Below are 23,690 nucleotides of genomic sequence, written 5' to 3' on the forward strand. Positions count from 1 at the left end.
TCTCTATGTTTATATGAATGCATGGGTCCTCCTCCTGGAAACTAACTCAACAACATGAGCAGGTGCATGAGGTGTAATGCTGCTGTCTTCCAAACCTCCCTCCATCTGTTAGCTGACGCTTCTTCTCCTCCTCCTCTTCCCAATGTGAAAGAACCCCTTTCCTAGTCTCAGCTCACCATGTGCTACAGCCACTGTGATTTCTAGCACCTGCTAATATAACTACTGAACTTGTATCCTTAATAGAGGACCCCTTCACACCATGTGCTACAGCCACCATGCCTTATACTATAGCATCTGATAATATAACTACTGTACTGTATCTGTAGGTAGAACCAGGACGTTTTGTCTCAGTTGGACCCTGTAGGCAAACCACACTGCCCCGGGAGCAGCTCATCTCAGTTTCCCCCTCCCTCCTTTTCATAACCCCTCACATCTGACCTCTTGACCTCTTTGTACCCTCTCATCCTTTCGACACCTGAACCCTGTCAACCCTTCCCTCTCAGTGACTGAACAAGGACCTGATCTTTTCAGGTCTTTTGAGGCAATTCCATATAAACGGCATGGCGCTGCGCTGACATCGTCTTCATCTGCTTCTCCTTGTTCATTATTGCCACCTCTACCTTGTTCAATAATATAAACCACATATTGTTAACATCTGTTTGTAGCCAACACAGTATTAGCATAAGAGTTGGTTCAGTAAACGGTTTTACCCTTGTACCATGTTTGGTTGGACAATTGGCAGGTATTTGGACTAGTAGACAGAACTGACTTAAGTTAGTTGGTATTTAGTCATAACACAGAAAAATATGAGCATTTGCTATGGATGTTGTTTGGCTCTGACATACAGTTCAACTGACATTTTGAGTCCTCTGATTTCTCAGAGAACGGGGATGACAGCAGCAGTGACGAATCTGCCCAGAGTCCTGCAACAGAGGGACAGTAAGTATTAAAGAGAGAGTTCACTCAAATTACCCCAAAATAGTGAACATTTCACTTTTTTGGGGGGGCCTGTTTTTTTATTTTTTAAATGATGTTAACTCATGTATTCTACTTCCTTGTTACAGCTCTCTGACATCAGATCTAATGAAACTCTGTGGAGAGACCAAAACAAGGAGCAAGGTACCATTCTCAGCCTATTAGCATGTGTATGTTTGGATGCTTGTTTTACTATCCTTGTGGGTACATTGGTGTGTGGGTACGTGTTTGTGTGTATTATGAACTGAGTGTGTGTTTCTCCCCACCCAGGCTCGTAGGAGAACCACCACTCAGATGGAGCTGCTCTACGCCAATAGCGACTCCGCCCCTGACACGCCTTCTAGTGATTTCTCCTCCCCCTGTCTCCCATTGGCTGAAACTCCAGAAGAGGGCAGAGATCCTGAGACTCCCATTGGCTCTTCAGTCAGGGACAGGGACTATATGGCTCATTCTCCTTGCTTGTCCTCTAAGATGGGCAGCATGTAAGTCTGGGCCTGCGCGTGCTAACTAGCTAACGTGCTAACCCGCTGCTTCCTGCATGTTGATACAGCTGCTGCTTATTCTCTTTTCAGTTTGCCTGACATGGCCTGTAAATCTCCTCTATTCACCTGCAAGTCTCCTAGCCAGTAGAAACTAAAATGTACCCCTTTAGTATATTCGTTAATAAGCATGTAGCAGCTGTTATAACCCTAACCCATCAAGGCTACTACTGACAGACAAACACATGCGCAGACACACACAAAATGATTATGAGGCATGTACAGTATGGCCATGCAGATCTCATGTTCTCTCGCTAGATGCAATTTTCAACTGCAATAGGCTTATGACACGGCTATCTCAACTCTACAGAATATTAACCCTTTACAGCTGCATCCTTTAAAAGCAACACAAAGTGCTAATAAAGCTAACCAGTAGCGCACGTGGCTTTCTACGAATGTCTTGAGCAGCAATACCAATTTTAGTGTGACTTGAATACGTAAGATATAGTGCTGGGGACTGATTTCAGTGTGACACAATTTAGCCCTAAAGCTACACCGGTGTCCTTATAAAACACAAGATTTGGGTGAAGGAGGAACGTCTATATTGGGACTGAATATCAGGTAACAGTGTGGTATGTGTGTACTGCATGTTCACCACCGCAATATTGTTTCATTTATACTTTTGTTTACATGCTTATATTGTTGTCCTTTTTGTTCCTAATGTTTTGTCTTGTCTTTGGGTTGTGTTGTGTGTTGCTAATGAAAACTAAACTAAATGTTAGTTCCGGCTCCAGACCTGCCTCCTCCTCAGGGGCAGAAAAGAGAGTTCCAGGGCCCTCGCCGCTCTCTCGCAGGAAGACCTATGACAAGACTCAAGTGGCAGCTAAAGTCAAGGAGATCAAACAGTAAGAGACTAGCGACGCTCTGGTGGCCGGAGGCCAAAAGCACAACTTTTTCCAACAGCTGTTGCAAATTATACTTATCCCCCCCCCGCCCCCCCACTTTCCGAATGTCAAGTAGTTAACGCGTTCTTGAGAAATATAGATAATTTTGTTTCTATATCCCTCTTGACTGAGACTAAATGATTGACTTCTGTTTCCCAAAACATTTTTTTTTTGCATCTGTTTTTAATTTGGGAAGTTAATTCAGTGTTCAACTTGGCCCTCTCAGCCTCTTCAAACCCTCTGTTGTAAATTTGGCTATGATATATAAATCCTATATATTGGTATCCAGCGCTAACCAACTGTTTTTCTCAAACACTTTGAAGTAAGTGTAATCTAAGAAGCTAAAGGTGGGGGTAAGGGGAACCATGCTGAGTGAAACCCTGAGTGAGCAAACATTCTTTCCCCGATCAGTTCTCAGGACCACACATGTGATGACCATACACAACTCAATGTTCTTAGACCAAATGTGAAAAGTCTCAGAAATGAGTGCAGAGCCTTATGGGTGGTTCTAATCCTGAATGCTGATTGGTTAAAACCGCATTCCAGCCAGTGTCTATTCCACAAGTTACCACCGGCTAAATCTATGCTGTGAAAATGCCTATTTACTCTGTTCCATCTGACTGCACAATCCACTGTCTCATCAGCACAGCCAGGCAATTTATGAACTTGATCTCCACTATAAAAAGCATCTAGACATGATCTCACATTTCTTTTAGACAAACATTTAGTTATCAACAGCAGAGATTTGTATAAACCTTGCTGTCTGTCTCTCTGACATTTGCAACATTGTTTCAATATTCAAATTCGATCTCCAGCTGTCCCATAGTAATGAACGTGTCAGGACGAGACAGACAGGCAGGCAGCGTTTCCCAGCCAGTCAAAATCATGAATCAGCTGGCATGATTCTTATGGATATATACAAAGAAATGTCAATAGAAAGCAGCTTGTTTGCAATCTTTCCAGCTTCAATTTGAAGTGATTGTGTTAGCTGTGATTGTTGGCTAGCTCCTCTAATCAACAGTATCCTGACGAGAGAGCACATTTTCTATGCCAGGTGAAATCGCGCCTCATTAGCTCACTGTAATGGATGTATCCAAAATAATGTCACTAGAAAACAGCTTAAACAAATGTAAATGGTGCTACTTTGTTGTTTTTTGGCTGCACTGTTTGACGTGACTGTAAATTAGCCGTAGTTGGCTAGCTAGCAAGCAAGGGATAAGAAGGTTGCCAGCCAGTACATTTTGAACGAACAATTGGGTCGTGTCCATAGATACAGAACAGAAAGACTGAACGACTGGGTCACGTCTCTGGCAACCGAACCGATAGAACGAACGACCAGCCGGCTTGGGTAGCAACCCTAGATTTGTGTCGGGACAATATCTTGTGGAAGGATGAAATAGTATGAATAAATTAATCAAAATAACGTTTTTAATGAAAATATGTCAATCATTATTTGAATACACTACCTACTCATTCAAGGGTTTTTCTTTATTTTTACTATTTTCTACATTGTAGAATAATAGTGAAGACATCAAAACTATGAAATAACACGTATGGAATCATGTAGTAACCAAAAAAGTGTGAAATATATTTTATATTTGAGATTCTTATAAAAAGCATGAGCTGGGAGTTTATACATAGAGTGTGCAACTCTCTTTATTTGTTTTTATATTTGAGATTCTTCAAATAGCCAACCTTTGCCTTGATGACAGCTTTGCACACTCTTGGAATTCTCTCAACCAGCTTCACCTGGAATGCTTTTCCAACACTTGAAGGAGTTCCCACATGCTGAGCACTTGTTGGCTGCTTTTCCTTCACTCTGCGGCCGACTCATCCCAAACCATATCAATTTGGTTGAGGTTGGGGATTTGTGGAGGCCAGGTCATCTGATGCAGCACTCCATCACTCTCCTTCTTCGTAAAATAGCCCTTACACAGCCTGGAGGTGTGTTGGGTCATTGTCCTGTTGAATAACAAATGACAGTCCCACTAAGCCCAAACCAGATGGGATGGCGTATCGCTGCAGAACGCTTGGTAGCCATGCTGGTTAAGTGTGCCTTGAATTCTAAATAAATCACAGACAGTATCACCAACAAAGCACCCCCACACCATAACACCTCCGCTCCATGCTTTACGGTGGGAAATACACATGCGGAGATCACCCGTTCACCCACACCGCGTCTCACAAAGACACGGCGGTTGGAAACAAAAATCTCCAATTTGGACTCCAGACCAAAGGACACATTTCCACCGGTCTAATGTTCATTGCTCGTGTTTCTTGGCCCAAGCAAGTCGCTTCTTCTTATTGGTGTCCTTTAGTAGTGGTTTCTTTGCAGCAATTTGACCATGAAGGCCTGATTCACAGTCTCCTCTGAACAGTTGATGTTGAGATGTGTCTGTAACTTGAACGCTGTGAAGCATTTATTTGTGCTACAATTTCTGAGGCTGGTAGCTCTAATGAACTTATCCTCTGCAGCAGAGGGAACTCTGGGTCTTCCATTCAGGTGGCGGTCCTCATGAGAACCAGTTTCATCATGGCGCTTGATGGTTTTTGCGACTGCACTTGAAGAAACTTTCAAAGTTCTTGACATTCTCCGTATTGACTGACCTTCATGTTTTAAAGTAAGGATAGACTGTTTTTTCTCTTTGCTTTTTTGAGCTGTTCTTGACATAATATGGACTTGGTATTTTACCAGATAGGACTATCTTCTGTATACCTCCCCCCCACCTTGTCACAACACAACTGATTGGCTCAAAGGCATTAAGAAGGAAAGAAATTCCACAAAATAACTTTTAAGTAGACACACCTGTTAATTGAAATGCATTCCAGGTGGCTACCTCATGAAGCTGGTTGAGAGAATGCCAAGAGTGTGCAAAGCTGTCATCAAGGCAATGGGTGGCTATTTGAAGAATCTCAAATATATTTTGATTTGTTTAACACTTTTTTGGTTCCTACATGGTTCCATATGTGTTATTTCATAGTTTTGATGTCTTCACTAGAATTCTACAGTGTAGAAAATAGTAAAAATAAAGACAAATCCTTGAATGAGTAGGGTTCTAAAACTTTTGACCGGAAGTGTATGTTGGTAACCCGTTGTATCAAATGATAATGCCCTCGAAGCCAGTGTTTGGAGGATATATTGGCACGGTTTGCTAACAAAACCCATGCCAATATATCCTCCAAACACCGGCTTCTCGGGCATTATCACTTAATCGTTGCATATGGAGGGTTCTTACAGAATTCAGAGAAGACAGAAGGGGCTAGTTTCAAACAATGAAAGCTGTTTATCTATTTTAGCCTATACTGTCTCAGGTGTGTGTCAAGGTGTGCGTATGTGTGTATGTGCACGCGCATTTCCACTGGTATGGTTGTGATCCTGTACAGTACACTGAACACAGAATCAGTACAGAGGCAACTGATTTGTCCTCTACGTATGTACAGTTGAAGTCGGAAGTTTACATACACCTTAGCCAAATACATTTAAACTCTGTTTTTCACAATTCCTGACATTAAATCCTAGTAAAAATTCCCTGTCTTAGGCCAGTTAGGATCACCACTTTATTTTAAGAATGTGAAATGTCAGAATAATAGTAGAGAAAATGATTTATTTCAGCTTTTATTTCTTTCATCACATTCCCAGTGGGTCAGAAGTCTACATACACTCAATTAGTATTTGGTAGCATTGCCTTTAAATTGTTTAACTTGGGTCAAACGTTTCGTGTAGCCTTCCACAAGCTTCCCACAATAAGTTGGGTGAATTTTGTCCCATTCCTCCTGACAGAGCGGGTGTAACTGAGTCAGGTTTGTAGGCCTCCTTGCTCGCACACGCATTTTCAGTTCTGCCCACAAATTTGTTATAGGATTGAGGTCAGAGCTTTGTGATGGCCACTCAAATACCTTGACTTTGTTGTCCTTAAGCCATTTTGCCACAACTTTGGAAGTATGCTTGGGGTCATTGTCCATTTGGAAGACCCATTTGCGACCAAGCTTTAACTTCCTGACTGATGTCTTGAGATGTTGTTTCAATATATCCACATACTTTTCCTTCCTCATGATGCCATCTATTTTGTGAAGTGCACCAGTCCCTCCAGCAGCAAAGCACCCCCACAGCATGATGCTGCCACCCCCGTGCTTCACGGTTGGGATGGTGTTCTTCAGCTTGCAAGCGCCCCCTTTTTCCTCCAAACATAACGATGGTCATTATGGCCAAACAGTTCTATTTTTGTTTCATCAGACCAGAGGACATTTCTCCCAAAAGTGCGGTATTTGTCCCCATGTGCAGTTGCAAACCGTAGTCTGGCTTTTTTATGGCGGTTTTGGAGCAGTGGCTTCTTCCTTGCTGAGCGGCCTTTCAGGTTATGTCGATATAGGACTCGTTTTACTGTGGATATAGATACTTTTGTACCCGTTTCCTCCAGCATCTTCACAAGGTCCTATGCTGTTGTTCTGGGATTGATTTGCACTTTTCGCACCAAAGTACGTTCATCTCTAGGAGACGTGTCTCCTTCCTGAGCAGTAAGGATGAACCAGACTTTTATTCTGAAGTCTTGGCTGATTTCTTTAGATTTTCCCATTATGTCAAGCAAAGAGGCACTGAGTTTGAAGGTAGGCCTTGAAATACATTCACAGTTACACCTCCAATTGACTCAAATGATGTCAATTAGCCTATCAGAAGCTTCTAAAGCCATGACATCATTTTCTGAAATTTTCCATGCTGTTAAAAGGCACAGTCAACTTAGTGTATGTAAAGTTCTGACCCACTGGAATTGTGATACAGTGAATTATAAGTGAAATAATCTGTCTGTAAACAATTGTTTGAAAAATTACTTCTGTCATGCACAAAGTAGATGTCGTAACCGACTTGCCAAAACTATAGTTTGTTAACAAGAAATTTGTGGAGTGGTTGAAAAACGAGTTTTAATGACTCTATGTAAACTTCCGACTTCAACTGTATGTAAACAGCCAGACACCCAGCCTCAGCCTCCCTGTCTACCGTTCCAGCTGTTATACGAGGAACTCCGACGCCAGCACCCCGTCTCCCCCCTCCTCCCGTCTAACCGCCCACGTAACCAAGGCAACGCATTTGTCCATCTGACAGGGTGTTTGGATAGGGCAGACAGACTGCAGGATAAGTAAGAGAAAGTTAAGTTATAAGCATAAGTTACAAGTAATTGGCATCATTTATTGTAATAAAATAAATAATACAAATACTGAGCAATGTATATTGTATGCTCAAAAAAATTGAACTCTTATATTATTTAATACAATTGCTCAGAGAAAGAGATTTTGTTTAACAATTAATAAAGACAAATCAAAAAAAGATAGGGGGGAAAATGATTAGATCCCCTGTGTTCAGTACCCTCCCCTTACGAGAATAACGACACTGAGCCTTTTTCTAAAATGCTGTATGAGATTGGAGAACACATTGGGACTATTCCTCCATAAAGAATCTTTCCAGATCCTTGATATCCTTCATCTGCGCTTATGGAACAGGGAAGTCCATAAGCGCAGACAAAGGATATCAAGGATCTGGAAAGATTCAGTATGGAGGAATGGTCTAAGATCCCTCCCAATGTGTTCTCCAATACAGCTCAGTATTCATATTATTTATTTTATACAGTTTTTGTTGCTCATCTTTATCAAGGGATCCAATAATTACGGACCCCACTGTAAGGAAGCTCTCTAAGTCAAATATAATATAATAAAGCACCAATCACATGTGTTGTTTACAGGTATGCTGCATACATTAGGTAGGCTATAAACATTAGGTAGGTGTTGGGATTGGTGAGCACACTTTCTCTCACATCAGAAGACACATCTAAACCACTCAGGACACTTTGTCACCTCTCCTTTAGTGAGATTTAGACTTTAGAAAAGCTTAATTGTCCACAGAATGGACCATTATTTTCTTATCCCAAATGTACACTACAAGTATGTAGGCCTTTTCCCTCTGTTCACGTTTGCATTCATGCTATAGTCACTTACACACTCACACAGTGTGCGTCACCTGGTGGGTCTACCAAATGTTTTTTTGTTGCCCAATAACTACGATTCAAGAACATGACTCAACTGAAAGTACTTGCAAAGTTGGCAGCATTGTAGGAGGATTGTGTTTAAGTGAAGAAGTACAGCTCTATTGAAAATCTTGGTCAGTTGCTAACAATGTCTACCTTCTTGCCAGTGTGTTGATGTGTGGTAAGCTGGGAGGAGAGAGGCTCCTCTGTGGTTCACAGGTAGTCCTTTCTCTGGATCTCTGTATGGTTCTGTTCAGTTTTTGGTTCAGTTCTTGTCAGCCTGACCATTCTTGTGGATGGACACTGTCACTGGCTTATCGTTTGTTTTTTACTTTGATTTGCAGCATTTTGCTAACTGGCCAAATGGGTACATGTACATTTTGTACTGTATGCATGTGTGCCTGCAGTGGTGTGCTTTTGGGTGCATGTTTAATCTTCTGTATCTAACTACAGTATATGAAGCGTTAAAAGGTGGTTACCAGTCACTGTTTTCTCTGAGCCCTACTGACATTTTAGTGCATGGTTTCTTCCTCCCCAGAGGGGTGATCAACCCAGTGCCCTCCTCAAAGGGCAGTCGGTCAGCAACACTGCAGTGTGTCCACGTGGCTGAGGGTCACACTAAAGCCGTGCTGTGTGTAGACTCTACCGATGACCTCCTCTTCACCGGATCCAAAGGTCGACTGTCCAATATATCAATAACGTCTCATCAATAATGTCTCCTGTCTCACAGACTGAGCAAAAGTTAATCACTTGAGATAAATGTGTACTGTAACAGGACTGACAGATTGTTGTTGTTATGGGGCTGACACAGTATTGTAACGGGAAGGTAGGTAGATAGACTATAGATAGAGAGAAACTCTGCTAGTGACATATTGTGACACAGAAATTGAGACGGAAAGAGAGCTTGAGACAGAAATATAATCAGATTCTCTCGTGATGTGATTTGAGCAATATATTGTGGAGAGTAGTGCTCACCTCTTCCTCTCCTCTCCTCTCCCTTCCTTCTAGACCGTACGTGTAAGGTGTGGAACCTAGTGACAGGTCAGGAGATCATGTCCCTGGCAGGTCATCCCAACAATGTGGTGTCAGTCCGCTACAGCTCCAGCCTGGTCTTCACCGTCTCCACCTCCTACATCAAGGTCTGGGATATCCGAGACTCAGCCAAGTGCATTCGCACCCTCACGTGAGTGCCAATGCCGTAACTGTTTTTGATAGGCTATACAATATGACATAACATCCATTACACCCATATATGACAACTTTAATTGACACCCGCATTCATAACGCCTTCATGACAATGTTGTAAACCTGTTATAAAGCTTCATAACATGTCATGACATATCAAAGTATGTCAATAGTGTCATGAGTATTCCAATCAAGGCTAAGTAATGGTAAAAATGGAAGCTACTTCTTACCAAATTGTCCTCTGTATTCTACAGGTCTTCTGGTCAGGTGACCCCGGGCGACGCCTGTGCGTCCAGCACCAACCGGACTGTCACCATCCCGGCAGGAGAGAACCAGATCAACCAGATCGCCCTCAATCCCAGCGGCTCTGTCCTTTACGCTGCCGCCGGCAACTCTGTCAGAGTCTGGGACCTAAGAAGGTATGGTACAGCAAGGCACACCAGCCGTTTTGACAAACAAAGCCAGAGAGGCCTGAAAGAAGTCACTGTCTTCAGAAAACGTCTCTCTCAGTACTATGTGCTGATCTATGATAGATCTAGAGGCTACTGCTTGTATCTATTCCAGCCATACTCAACTGACAGACCGCGGTCCGGATCCGGACCCAGAACAGGGTCAATATGGACTGCGGGTCCTGACTGAAATATATACATATATATATATATATATATACACAGTGGGGGGAAAAAAGTATTTAGTCAGCCACCAATTGTGCAAGTTCTCCCACTTAAAAAGATGAGAGTGGCCTGTAATTTTCATCATAGGTACACGTCAACTATGACAGACAAATAGAGAAAAAAAATCCTGAAAATATGATTTTTTATGAATTTATTTGCAAATTATGGTGGAAAATAAGTATTTGGTCACCTACAAACAAGCAAGATTTCTGGCTCTCACAGACCTGTAACTTCTTCTTTAAGAGGCTCCTCTGTCCTCCACTCGTTACCTGTATTAATGGCACCTGTTTGAACTTGTTATCAGTATAAAAGACACCTGTCCACAACCTCAAACAGTCACACTCCAAACTCCACTATGGCCAAGACCAAAGAGCTGTCAAAGGACACCAGAAACAAAATTGTAGACCTGCACCAGGCTGGGAAGACTGAATATGCAATAGGTAAGCAGCTTGGTTTGAAGAAATCAACTGTGGGAGCAATTATTAGGAAATGGAAGACATACAAGACCACTGATAATCTCCCTCGATCTGGGGCTCCACGCAAGATCTCACCCCGTGGGGTCAAAATGATCACAAGAACGGTGAGCAAAAATCCTAGAACCACACGGGGGGACCTAGTGAATGACCTGCAGAGAGCTGGGACCAAAGTAACAAAGCCTACCATCAGTAACACACTACGCCGCCAGGGACTCAAATCCTGCAGTGCCAGACGTGTCCCCCTGCTTAAGCCAGTACATGTCCAGGCTCGTCTGAAGTTTGCTAGAGTGCATTTGGATGATCCAGAAGAGGATTGGGAGAATGTCATATGGTCAGATGAAACCAAAATAGAACTTTTTGGTAAAAACTTAACTTGTTGTGTTTGGAGGACAAAGAATGCTGAGTTGCATCCAAAGAACACCATACCTACTGTGAAGCATGGGGGTGGAAACATTTCTGGGGGTGGAAACATTTCTGCAAAGGGACTAGGACGACTGATCCGTGTAAAGGAAAGAATGAATGGGGGCCATGTATCGTGAGATTTTGAGTGAAAACCTCCTTCAATCAGCAAGGGCATTGAAGATGAAACGTGGCTGGGTCATTCAGCATGACAATGATCCCAAACACACCGCCTGGGCAACGAAGGAGTGGCTTCGTAAGAAGCATTTCAAGGTCCTGGAGTGGCCTAGCCAGTCTCCAGATCTCAACCCCATAGAAAATCTTTGGAGGGAGTTGAAAGTCTGTGTTGCCCAGCGACAGCCCCAAAACATCACTGCTCTAGAGGAGATCTGCATGGAGGAATGGGCCAAAATACCAGCAACAGTGTGTGAAAACCTTGTGAAGACTTACAGAAAACGTTTGACCTGTGTCATTGCCAACAAAGGGTATATAACAAAGTATTGAGAAAGTTTTGTTATTGACCAAATACTTATTTCCACCATAATTTGCAAATAAATTCATTAAAAATCCTACAATGTGATTTTCTGGGAAAAAAAATCTCATTTTGTGTGTCATAGTTGACGTGTACCTATGATGAAAATTACAGGCCTCTCTCATCTTTTTAAGTGGGAGAACTTGCACAATTGGTGGCTGACTAAATACTTTTTTCCCCCACTGTAAGACATGGCAAAATGTGTAGAATTGTAGGAAATGAATACTATACATAATAAATATATATATATCGGCCAACAAGTGGGGTGTGAACCGTTTGGGGTCGTATGGGTTGCAAGGTAAGGGGTTTGTTACTACGACGTTAAATGACAATATCCATCTGGACCTTTGCCACCTAGGACATTTGTGTGACTGGACCTTTTCAAGTAGTAGTTGAGTCTATTCCCTTGCTGATCTTTTATAGAGCTTTGCCCTGTCCTCTTAGTGAGTGTTTTCATTCCAGGTTGTGTCTTGCCGTAACACAGTGCATCTCAGAAGATTGCTATCATATTAAAAGCCCACTGTTCTCCCTCTGTCTCTTGGTCAGATTTGTATCCACAGGGAAGCTGACTGGTCACCTGGGTCCGGTCATGTGTCTGACTGTGGACCAGAGTGGGAACGGTCAGGATCTGGTCATCAGCGGATCCAAGGACCATTACATCAAGGTGTGTGAGAGTGTGTTATGGTGTGTGACTGTTCTGCTTATATTCATTGTTGAAAGGATAACTGCCACACACAAAACATCTCTACGTTGTTTATTGTGTTGAAGTTTCAGTCAAAGATCTTTTTCTGCATGTTGTCTCATGTTTGCATGTGGATCACGTTGGCTCTTGTACAGGCGAAAGTATTCACCCCCCTTGGCATTTTTCCTATTTTGTTGCCTTACAACCTGGAATTAAAATGGATTTGTTGGGGGTTTGTATCATTTGATTCACACAACATGCCTAGCACTTTGAATATGCAAAATATATAGAAGGGGAAAAAAAAGAACTTGAGCGTGCATAACTATTCACCCCCCAAAGTCAATACTTTGTAGAGACACCTTTTGCAGCAATTACAGCTGCAAGTCTCTTGGGGTATGTCTCTGTAAGCTTGGCACATCTAGCCACTAGGATTATTGCCCATTCTTCAAGGCAAAACTGCTCCAGCTCCTTCAAGTTGGATGGGTTCTGCTGGTGTACAGCAATCTTTAAGTCATACCACAGATTCTCAATTGGAGTGAGGTCTGGGCTTTGACTAGGCCATTCCAAGACATTTAAATGTTTCCCCTTAAACCACTCAAGTGTTGCTATAGCTGTATGCTTAGGGTCATTGTCCTGCTGGAAGGTGAACCTCCGTCCCAGTCTCAAATCTCTGGAAGACTGAAACAGGTTTCCCTCAAGAATTTCCCTGTATTTAGCGCCATCCATCATTCCTTCAATTCTGACCAGTTTCCCAGTCCCTGCCAATGAAAAACATCCCCACAGCATGATGCTGCCACCACCATGCGTCACTGTGGGGATGGTGTTCTCGGGGTGATGAGAGGTGTTGGGTTTGCGCCAGACATAGCGTGTTCCTTGATGGCCAAAAAGCTCAAATTTAGTCTCATCTGACCAGAGTACCTTCTTCCATATGTTTGGGGAGTCTCCTACATGCCTTTTGGCGAACACCAAACATGTTTGCTTATTTTTTTCTTTAAGCAATGGATTTTTTTCTGGCCATTCTTCCGTAAAGCCCAGCTCTGTGGACTGTACGGCTGAAAGTGGTCCTATGGACAGATACTCCAATCTCCTCTGTGGAGCTTTGCAGCTCCTTCAGGGTTATCTTTGGTCCCTTTGTTTCCTCTCTGATTAATGCCCTCCTTGCCTGGTCCGTGAGTTTTGGTGGGTGGCCCTCTCTTGGCAGGTTTGTTGTGGTGCCATATTCTTTCCATTTTTTAATAATGGATTTAATGGTGCTCCGTGGAATGTTCAAAGTTTCTGATATTTTTTTGTAACCCAACCCTGATCTGTACTTCTCCACAACTTTGTCCCTGACCTGTTTGGAGAGCTCCTTGGTGTTCATGGTGCCGCTTGCTTGGTGGTGCCCCTTGCTTTTTAATTTCACTCCACCTATTTGGACTATTTTGTGTATGTCCATTACATGAATTCCAAATAAAAATCAATTTAAATTACAGTTTGTAATGCAGGGCTGCCCAACCCTCTTCCTGGAGATCTACAGTCCTGTGGGTTTCAGTCCAACCCTAATTTAACACACCTGATTCTACTTATTAGCTGCTCAAGAAGACCTTAACTAGATGAATCAGATATGCTAAATTAGGGTTGGTCTGATAACCTACAGGAAAGTAGATCTCCAGGAAGAGGGTTGGGCAGCCCTGTTGTAATGCAACAAAATAGGAAAAACTCCAAGGGGGGTGAATACTTTTGCAAGGCACTGTATTTGTTTTCTATGCAATACGAATTAGCCTAGATGATGCTTTGCTGGGACTTGACTAGTGTTGTTGATGGGCTGTCTGTTTCAGCTGTTTGACGTGACAGAGGGGGCCCTGGGTGCTATCAGCCCCACACACAACTTTGAGCCTCCCCACTACGATGGCATCGAGTCCCTGGTGGTGCAGGGGGATGTCCTCTTCAGCGGCTCCAGGGACAACGGTATTAAGAAGTGGGACCTAGACCACAAAGACCTACTGCAGGTAACAGAGAGGAAAGAGAAGTGTCACCGACTATTTTGGTGAATCCAGTCATACAAAAGTTGTATTTAAATCCTAACTGGTTCTCTAGCAGATTAGTAAAAAATGTCTCACCCCATGTTCAAGAATGGCCTTTTTCCCTTTATTAAGATTACTCACTTTTGGTTATTTGAAAATGAAATAATCTCCAAAATATAGCTATTTTTAAAACAAGCCATAGAAAGTTGGTTGCAATTTCAGTTTAATCCACCAGAAAAGACAGAGCAAATAATACAACAAATATTGTGGTTAAACTATATCAAATATACTAATTGATAAAAAAAATTTTTTTCAAAATAATGTCTTAAAAAAGGTATAATCTTTGTAAATGATATCATAAATAGGACTGGTGGAGTTGTCACACATACAGCTAACAAAAATATATGAAAATGTCTGCTCTAGCCAAAATTACAACCAACTAATTGCAGCATTACTGCAAAAATGGAAGAGGCAAGTGGAAGGGGGGAAAAAGTAAGGAACTTGTCTGTTGGCCTTGCATTAAAGAGTGAATTTTTTTTTTTTTTTTAATGGATAAATAAAAAAGTATACCAGTTGTATTTAAGGACCAAAAAATGGACAGCTGTGCCATATAGATTGCAAAATAATTGTGAAGAGATTTTCGATTTACCGATTCCATGGCAAAACAACGCCGGATTCAAAACTTTGTTTTATTTAAATTATTATACAAAATTCTTGCAACCAAAAGAAGGTTTTATATTTATATATATATATGGGGGACCATCCCAGCTCTGCAGATTTTGCTGCGAAGAGACCGAATCATTAGATTTGTTTTGGTACTGTCCATATGTAGCTTGTTTTTGGTCGCAGGTTCAGGAATGGTTGAAGAAGTGCAACATTTATCTGGAGCTAACTCTGCAGATAACACTACTGGGTGATTTTAAAAGTCATAATCAATCGATCAATAATATAATAATACTTTTAGCAAAAAAAAATAATAATTTACAATCTGTAGAAACTATGACAATAGAAAGGTTCATAACTTTTGTGAAACATCACAGCACAGTTAAAAAATATATGGCAAATATAAATCAAAAATGGATGGTGTTAAGAAATAGATGGGAGGGGTTGAGTGAAGCTGAAGGGTGGGATTAAAAACAACAACATAACTAATATAAAATATACTGTGTCCATAAAATGTATATAGGTTCATAACTTTTATGAAACATCACAGTTAAAAATATATGGCGAAATAGAAATCAAACTGGATGGGCTTCAGAGATAGATGGAAGGGGTTGATGGTAGCTGAAGGATTGCATTAAAAACAAACAAAAGATAACTATTGTAAAATAAATTGTGTCCGTAAAATGTATATAGTATGTATAAGCTGGAAGTAGAAGCCTAAGAGTTGATGTCCATTAGTTTACTCCAATTAGGGGATGGGTGGTAGGGTTGGAAAGTAAATAATAAAGGAAAAGATATTTAAAAGATATGTATGTAGTATATAGTGAGGGAAAAAAGTATTTGATCCCCTGCTGATTTTGTAAGTTTGCCCACTGACAAGACATGATCAGTCTATAATTTTAATGGTAGGTTTATTTGAACAGGGAGAGACAGAATAACAACAACAAAATCCAGAAAAACGCATGTCAATAATGTTATAAATTCATTTTCAGTTGAATGAGGGAAATAAGTATTTAACCCCTCTGCAAAACATGACTTAGTACTTGGTGGCAAAACCATTTTTGGCAATCACAGAGGTCAGACGTTTCTTGTAGTTGGCTACCAGGTTTGCACACATCTCAGGAGGGATTTTGTCCCACTCCTCTTTGCAGATCTTCTCCAAGTCATTAAGGTTTCGAGGCTGACGTTTGGCAACTCGAACCTTCAGCTCTCTCCACAGATTTTGGGATTAAGGTCTGGAGACTGGCTAGGCCACTCCAGGACCTTAATGTGCTTCTTGTTGAGCCACTCCTTTGTTGCCTTGGCCGTGTGTTTTGAGTTATTGTCATGCTGGAATACCCATCCACGACCCATTTTCAATGCCCTGGCTGAGGGAAGGAGGTTGACATTTAATCCTAGTAGAAATGCCCTGTCTTAGGTCAGTTAGGATCACCACTTTATTTTAAGAATGTGAAATGTCAGAATAATGGTAGAGAGAATGATTTATTTCAGCTTTTATTTCTTTCATAACAATCCCAGTGGGTCAGAAGTTTACATACAAGTTTACATACACTCAATTAGTATTTGGTAGCATTGTCTTTCAATTGTTTAACTTGGGTCAAACGTTTCGGGTAGCCTTCCACAAGCTTCCCACAATAAGTTGGGTGAATTTTGGCCCATTCCTCCCGACAGAGCTGGTGTAACTGAGTCAGGTTTGTAGGCCTCCTTGCTCGCACATGCTTTTTAGTTCTGCCCACATATTTTCTATAGGATTGAGGTCAGGGCTTTGTGATGGCCACTCCAATACCTTGACTTTGTTGTCCTTAAGCCATTTTGCCACAACTTTGGAAGTATGCTAGGGGTCATTGTCCATTTGGAAGACCCATTTGCGACCAAAGCTTTAACTTCCTGACTGATGTCTTGAGATGCTGCTTCAATATATCCACATAATTTTCCTTCCTCATGATGCCATCTATTTTGTGAAGTGCACCAGACCCTCCTGCAGCAAAGCACCCCCACAGCATGATGCTGCCACCCCTGTGCTTCACAGTTGGGATGGTGTTCTTCAGCTTGCAAGCGCCCCCCTTTTTCCTCCAAACATAACGATGGTCATTATGGCCAAACAGTTATATTTTTTCTCCAAAAAGTACGATCTTTGTCCCCATGTGCAGTTGCAAACCGTAGTCTGGCTTTTTTATAGCGGTTTTGGAGCAGTGGCTTCTTCCTTGCTGAGCGGCCTTTCGGGTTATGTTGATATAGGACTCGTTTTACTGTGGATATAGATACTTTTGTACCCGTTTTCTTCCAGCATCTTCACAAGGTCCTTTGCTGTTGTTCTGGGATTGATTTGCACTTTTCGCACCAAAGTACGTTCATCTCTAGGAGACAGAACGCGTCTCCTTCTTGAGCGGTATGACGGCCGCGTGGTCCCATGGTGTTTATACTTGCGTACTATTGTTTGTACAATTTTTTTCGGAGGTATTGGCTGATTTCTTTTGATTTTCCCATGATGTCAAGCAAAGAGGCACTGAGTTTGAAGGTAGACCTTGAAATACATCCACAGGTACACCTCCAATTGACTCAAATGATGTAAATCAGAAGCTTCTAAAGCCATGACATCATTTTCTGGAATTTTCCAAGCTGTTTAAAGGCACAGTCAACTTAGTGTATGTAAACTTCTGACCCACTGGAACTGTGATACAGTGAATTATAAGTGAAACAATCTGTCTGTAAACAATTGGTGGAAAAATTACTTGTGTCATGCACAAAGTAGAAGTCCTAACCGACTTGCCAAAACTATAGTTTGTTAATATGAAATTCGTGGAGTGGTTGAAAAACGAGTTTTAATGACTCCAACCTAAGTGTATGTAAACTTCCGACTTCAACTGTATTTACCCCAAAATATGGGGGATTGGACATTTTGCAGACCATTACATTGATGGAAGCTACAATGGATCTGCAGTCTTAAAGCTGATCTACCCCCTAAAAACAAAAAAATAAATTAAAATACCTACTGCAGGTAACAGAGGGGAAAGAGAAGTGTCACAGACTATTTTGGTGAATCATCCTTTTGAGAAGGCGGTGCTTGATGTGTCATGCAGGGTATTTTAACTGGGACGTTGTTTGATGAACACTGCTAACCTGCGAAATAGTTGAAGGGAAAACAGAGGCTGTATGTACTATGTTATCTATGTCTTAACAGCAAGTGCCCAACGCCCACCGTGACTGGGTGTGTGCCCTGGGTGTGGTGCCTGGCTCTCCGGCCCTGCTGAGCGGCTGTAGAGGAGGGGTGCTCAAGCTGTGGCATGCAGACACACTGGGGGCCCTTGGGGAACTCAAGGGCCACGAGAGCCCCATCAACGGCATCTCCACCAACAGCAGCCACCTCTTCACAGCATCCGAGTAAGTCACAGAACCACACAGACAGAATGACAAGCAGACACACAAACACACACAATAGCCTGGATACAGCCATTGCAGTGACAGTTTTTCTGCTCTGTAATTTGATAGTGATCGAACAGTGAAGATCTGGCGTGCCCGGGGCGGACTCGACAGCACCTTAGACACGACGGCGGACACAGCTGATGAGGTGGCTAGTAACTGAACATGGCCGTGACCTCCCACCGTGACCCTTAACCTGGGATGCTGCTGATTAGCACTTTGACCTCTGACCCCTAACCTTGGAAACCACCCCCCACATACTGTAACCAAGACAACAGTGCAAGCCCGCAAGAATGGAATCATATCTCAGTAAAAGTAGCTGTAGTCTTTCTCTAGAGTAAGGTACTGTAGGTTCATCCCTAGAAAATGTCTCCCTAGCTAAATGTATCTAGTCTAACCTGTGTGGCCGTAGCACTGGCCTGTGCAGAATAAACCCTATTTTTGCTTCGTAGACATCTTTCCGTCTCCGCTCATATTAAGTATTGAGTGAGCCCACACGGGTCATATTTACGCGCACACACACACACACACATATTGAGTGTTTTTCTGGGCTGGGGGAGTTACTAAAGGAGAGTGGTGCAGATATGAGATGAGAGGATGGTAAAGAGGGTGCGCTCCTACCGGGCTCTGTAGCAGGCCTTCAAGACCCGGACCTGGTTCTCCAGTGGCACAGTAAAGGAAGAGAAGCCTTTCTTCTGCATTGTAAGCAGAACCACTGTCCTCAACCCTGCTGTCCCTTACCTGATATCAACGTGGCTTTACGTAAACTGACACCCCCTTAAATCGCTGTCTGGATGTTCTTTTGCTTTGAATTCAGCGCCCGCTTACCGTCGGTTACCAAATCATGAAACTTCTCTTGTACTTTACCTGTGAACTGGATACATTAACTAACACTACTCTTGTAGCCACTAGCAAAACACCTAAAGTCAGTGACCTCTCTGCTTCCTTAGTCTTTACACCTAATCCTTACTTACTCTCTATGTGCAAATACAATGTCTCTTTGAGGAAACACTGACTCTCTTCACTCGTCCACTACTCGTCATTTAGCAATGTATGATTCTCCACTTGATGCTGTTCCCTCTAATAAGTTATGACCTAACCAAATGCCTGTGCTGCTAAGTTGTTTGCTCACCTTCGACCCATAGAAGGCTTCTGTTCTGGACTCCAGGTGAGGTACACCTGGGAACTGTAGTTAAATACTGTATATAAGAGTCTAAAGTGTGAGGAAGAGAGGAGCCTTTTATCTGTGCCTGTACTGTAAAGCTCTCCCAATCCTGGTCTGGGAAGACCCCGGTGTATGGTGGTTTATCCTGTGTGTCAGTTTTACAGTACATTTCAACTGGCTTATTTGTGATTGGTGTGAGCTGAACTAACTGTCAAACGATGTATTGGATCCGCTGTCTGCTGGGACTATTGAATGTTAAAGTAGTAGGAGCAGCAGCCAACACAATATGTATATATAAACAGTATTATACGAAGAAATCAACTGAAGGTTTGTTTTGTTGATCATCAAATCTCACTCCACAAGGGAAACAAAGGACCAGAATTAGGAGACAGTGTTGTAACAGCACTCATCTCTTTTGAACAGAGCCCCTCTCCCTGGCCCTGAGTCCGCCTGTTATGTTTCCTGGTCTGCATCCAAAATGGCACCTATTGCAGAGTGCACTATTTTTGACCAGGACCCTATGGATGCTGTTCAAAAGTCATGCACTATAAAGGGAATAGGGTGCCATTTCAGATGCAACCTGCTCTGATTTTATTTGATTGTTCTGTTGAAATAAGCTGTATGTATTCAAACCAGTCCTGGGTTCCCCTCTGGAGTTTTGCTGTAGATGTCAGTCCATAAAATGGCTGACTCTGTACTGTAGAAGTTCTAATGTCAGATGCCTGGTGAAATAAATGTAATCTGTCAGAAACCAACAAGTACCCTGTGTGTGGTCACCTGGGTCTGTTCCTTTTGAGGGAGGGGTGGGGATTTGAAGATCGGAAGTGTGGGGAGTGAGGGGAGAGCACTGATGAAGAAGGCCACTACAGTGATTGGGGCTGTAGTATTCACTGATCCAACTAACCTGATTGGATAGGTGAAAGCAAGGTTTCCACCTCGTAGCATTCACCTACACGAATAAAAGCAAAGCCTGCTCAAAGGAAGGAAGCAAGGTTTCAAAATATGAATTTTCAAAATACACTGTAGGCTAACCAGATGTATCCACTAGATGGCAGTAGTGTAATTTGTAATTCATTACATTACATTTTAGTCATTTAGCAGACACTCTTATCCAATTCATCAACAAGCAAAGCATATGAATGGTTGTACAGCTAGGTCAAAACACATGCATGAACAGGAGGTAAAACAACTACAGAAGAGCTTAAGGGTGTGTCCCAAATGGCAACATATTCCCTATATAGTGCACTACTTTTGACCAGTGCACTAGCAAATGGGGTCAAATTTGGGATGCACTTTAATGTCTCCCTGGGCTCACAATAACATTTTGGAACACAAACATCCAAGTGAAAACTGTTATTTACTTGTAGCTTATCCCTTGTAACGTATCTGGTTCTCCAGAACTAAATCTCAGACAATTTTCTAACTAACTATTGTTGTAATAAACAGAAATCCGTACTGGACTAGATCAATGATTGCTGTACTGTAAGGGCTGGTTTGCATGAGAATCTCCATTGAGAATGCTTTTTAGTCCAGAACTATAGGCTTTAGCTGTGTCTAGGAAACCGGCCCATAATGTTTTCGACATGTTTATAACTGATGGTATTTGTGATATGGAATTCAATTTCAGGGTCTTTGGTGAATATTTTAGAGCTACAGAGTGAAACAGAGGACTCAGAATTTCCAGTTCTGTGACTATCAGTTTGTAGTAAGCCCTTTGCAAGAGAAAATACATGAAATTGTACTGTCAATTATTTAATAGCTGTGGTTTTGCTCAGGAGGATTTTATCTCAGAATATTGTTTAATTTGTATCATGGTCTTGCAGACTAGAACACATCAGTGCAGGTGTCTTGACAATTGAGCTAGAAAAAAAATATGGTTATGTTTATGTTATAGAAGACCAAGGAGTTTTGTAATCATACAAATAATCCATGTTAAAACCAATAGTTACAAGACAAAGTGTATATTGTTTTCAATTTAATAATCTGTTCATAATGACTAATCTTTTGTGCAAAAGATAGTGCATTTTGCACATGACAAAGTCAACAAGCACTGCAATTAGTGTAGGCTGCACCTATTTCAGCAGTGCACTGTTTGGATGCTGCCATTTGTTGGAGTGGATGACCATGCTCAGGTAGGCTACAGTTTGAAGTGATTTGTTTTGACAATAAGATAAAAACATAATGGGCTGGTTGTGTTCATGCCAAATGAAAAGGTAATATAAATTAATTGTTTGCCGTTAAATTACATGTATTTCACTGCATCGCATTGCTAGCTGTGCCACTAGAGATCCTGGTTCGAGTCCAGGCTCTGTCGCAGCCGGCCGCGACCGGGAGACCCATGGTGCGCACAATTGGCCCAGCGTTGTCCAGGTTAGGGGAGGGTTTGGCCGGCAGGGGTATTCTTGTCCCATCAGGCACTAGCATCTCCTGTGGCGGGCCGGGTGCAGTGCACGCTGACACGGTCGCCAGGTGTACGGTGTTTCCTCCGACACATTGGTGTGGCTGGCTTCCGGGTTAAGCGGGCATTGCGTCAAGAAGCAGTGCGGCTCGTCTGGGTAGTGTTTCGGAGGACGGACGGCTCTCGACCTTCGCCTCTCCCGAGTCCGTACAGGAGTTGCAGCGATGGGACAAGACTATAACTACCAATTGGATACCACGAAATTGGGGAGAAAAAGGGGTAAAATAATAATAAATACATTTAAAATATATATATGTTTTACATGTCTTTACTATTAGGCCCATAAAAAATAATTATAGGTCCCATGAAAAAATGTGAGACCCCTGAATGGCATGGTATAAAGCACGGAATGAATCGCACTCTGTCCCCCTGCTAAAACACAAAATCCAGATTGTGTCTTTAAAGTGATTGAATAGTGTCATAATGTACAGTGGGGGAAAAAAAGTATTTAGTCAGCCACCAATTGTGCAAGTTCTCCCACTTAAAAAGATGAGAGAGGCCTGTAATTTTCATCATAGGTACACGTCAACTATGACAGACAAATTGAGGAAAAAAATTCCAGAAAATCACATTGTAGGAATTTTAATGAATTTATTTGCAAATTATGGTGGAAAATAAGTATTTGGTCACCTACAAACAAGCAAGATTTCTGGCTCTCACAGACCTGTAACTTCTTCTTTAAGAGGCTCCTCTGTCCTCCACTCGTTACCTGTAATTAATGGCACCTGTTTGAACTTGTTATCAGTATAAAAGACACCTGTCCACAACCTCAAACAGTCACACTCCAAACTCCACTATGGCCAAGACCAAAGAGCTGTCAAAGGACACCAGAAACAACATTGTAGACCTGCACCAGGCTGGGAAAACTGAATCTGCAATAGGTAAGCAGCTTGGTTTGAAGAAATCAACTGTGGGAGCAATTATTAGGAAATGGAAGACATACAAGACCACTGATAATCTCCCTTGATCTGGGGCTCCACGCAAGATCTCACCCCGTGGGGTCAAAATGATCACAAGAACGGTGAGCAAAAATCCCAGAACCACACGGGGGACCTAGTGAATGACCTGCAGAGAGCTGGGACCAAAGTAACAAAGCCTACCATCAGTAACACACTACGCCGCCAGGGACTCAAATCCTGCAGTGCCAGACGTGTCCCCCTGCTTAAGCCAGTACATGTCCAGGCTCGTCTGAAGTTTGCTAGAGTGCATTTGGATGATCCAGAAGAGGATTGGGAGAATGTCATATGGTCAGATGAAACCAAAATAGAACTTTTTGGTAAAAACTCAACTTGTTGTGTTTGGAGGACAAATAATGCTGAGTTGCATCCAAAGAACACCATACCTACTGTGAAGCATGGGGGTGGAAACATCATGCTTTGGGGCTGTTTTTCTGCAAAGGGACCAGGACGACTGATCCGTGTGGGGCGGCAGGTAGCTTAGTGGGTAAGAGCGCTGTGCCAGTAACCGAAAGGTCGCTGGTTCTAATCCCTGAGCCGACTAGGTGAAAAATCTGTCGATGTGCCCTTAAGCAAGGCACTTAACCCTAATTGCTCCTGTAAGTCGCTCTGGATAAGAGCGTCTGCTAAATAACTAAAATGTAAAATGTAAAATGTAAAGGAAT

General features: G+C 42.3%; 1 protein-coding gene across 5 annotated transcripts in view; it reads left to right on the forward strand.

Annotated features, from left to right (window-relative positions):
• Positions 1-20,366, forward strand: part of LOC121531522 (kinesin-like protein KIF21A) — a 63,076-nt gene extending 42,710 nt beyond the window's left edge. For 2 of the 5 annotated variants that reach the window (XM_045223572.1, XM_045223573.1), the window contains 11 exons: positions 882-939; positions 1,065-1,119; positions 1,246-1,457; positions 2,237-2,359; positions 8,951-9,087; positions 9,421-9,595; positions 9,852-10,016; positions 12,225-12,342; positions 14,178-14,348; positions 18,208-18,407; positions 18,516-20,366. In XM_045223572.1, the coding sequence (XP_045079507.1) occupies positions 882-939; positions 1,065-1,119; positions 1,246-1,457; positions 2,237-2,359; positions 8,951-9,087; positions 9,421-9,595; positions 9,852-10,016; positions 12,225-12,342; positions 14,178-14,348; positions 18,208-18,407; positions 18,516-18,609 (1,508 nt within the window). In that variant the 3' untranslated portion in view covers positions 18,610-20,366. The remainder of the gene's footprint in view (positions 1-881; positions 940-1,064; positions 1,120-1,245; positions 1,458-2,236; positions 2,360-8,950; positions 9,088-9,420; positions 9,596-9,851; positions 10,017-12,224; positions 12,343-14,177; positions 14,349-18,207; positions 18,408-18,515) is intronic. The other 3 variants (XM_041836773.2, XM_045223574.1, XM_045223575.1) reach the window with 2 other exon arrangements.
• Positions 20,367-23,690: the final 3,324 nt, after the last annotated feature.

This window comes from Coregonus clupeaformis, chromosome 11, assembly GCF_020615455.1.
Source record: "Coregonus clupeaformis isolate EN_2021a chromosome 11, ASM2061545v1, whole genome shotgun sequence".
NCBI classification, from domain to species: Eukaryota; Metazoa; Chordata; class Actinopteri; order Salmoniformes; family Salmonidae; genus Coregonus; species Coregonus clupeaformis.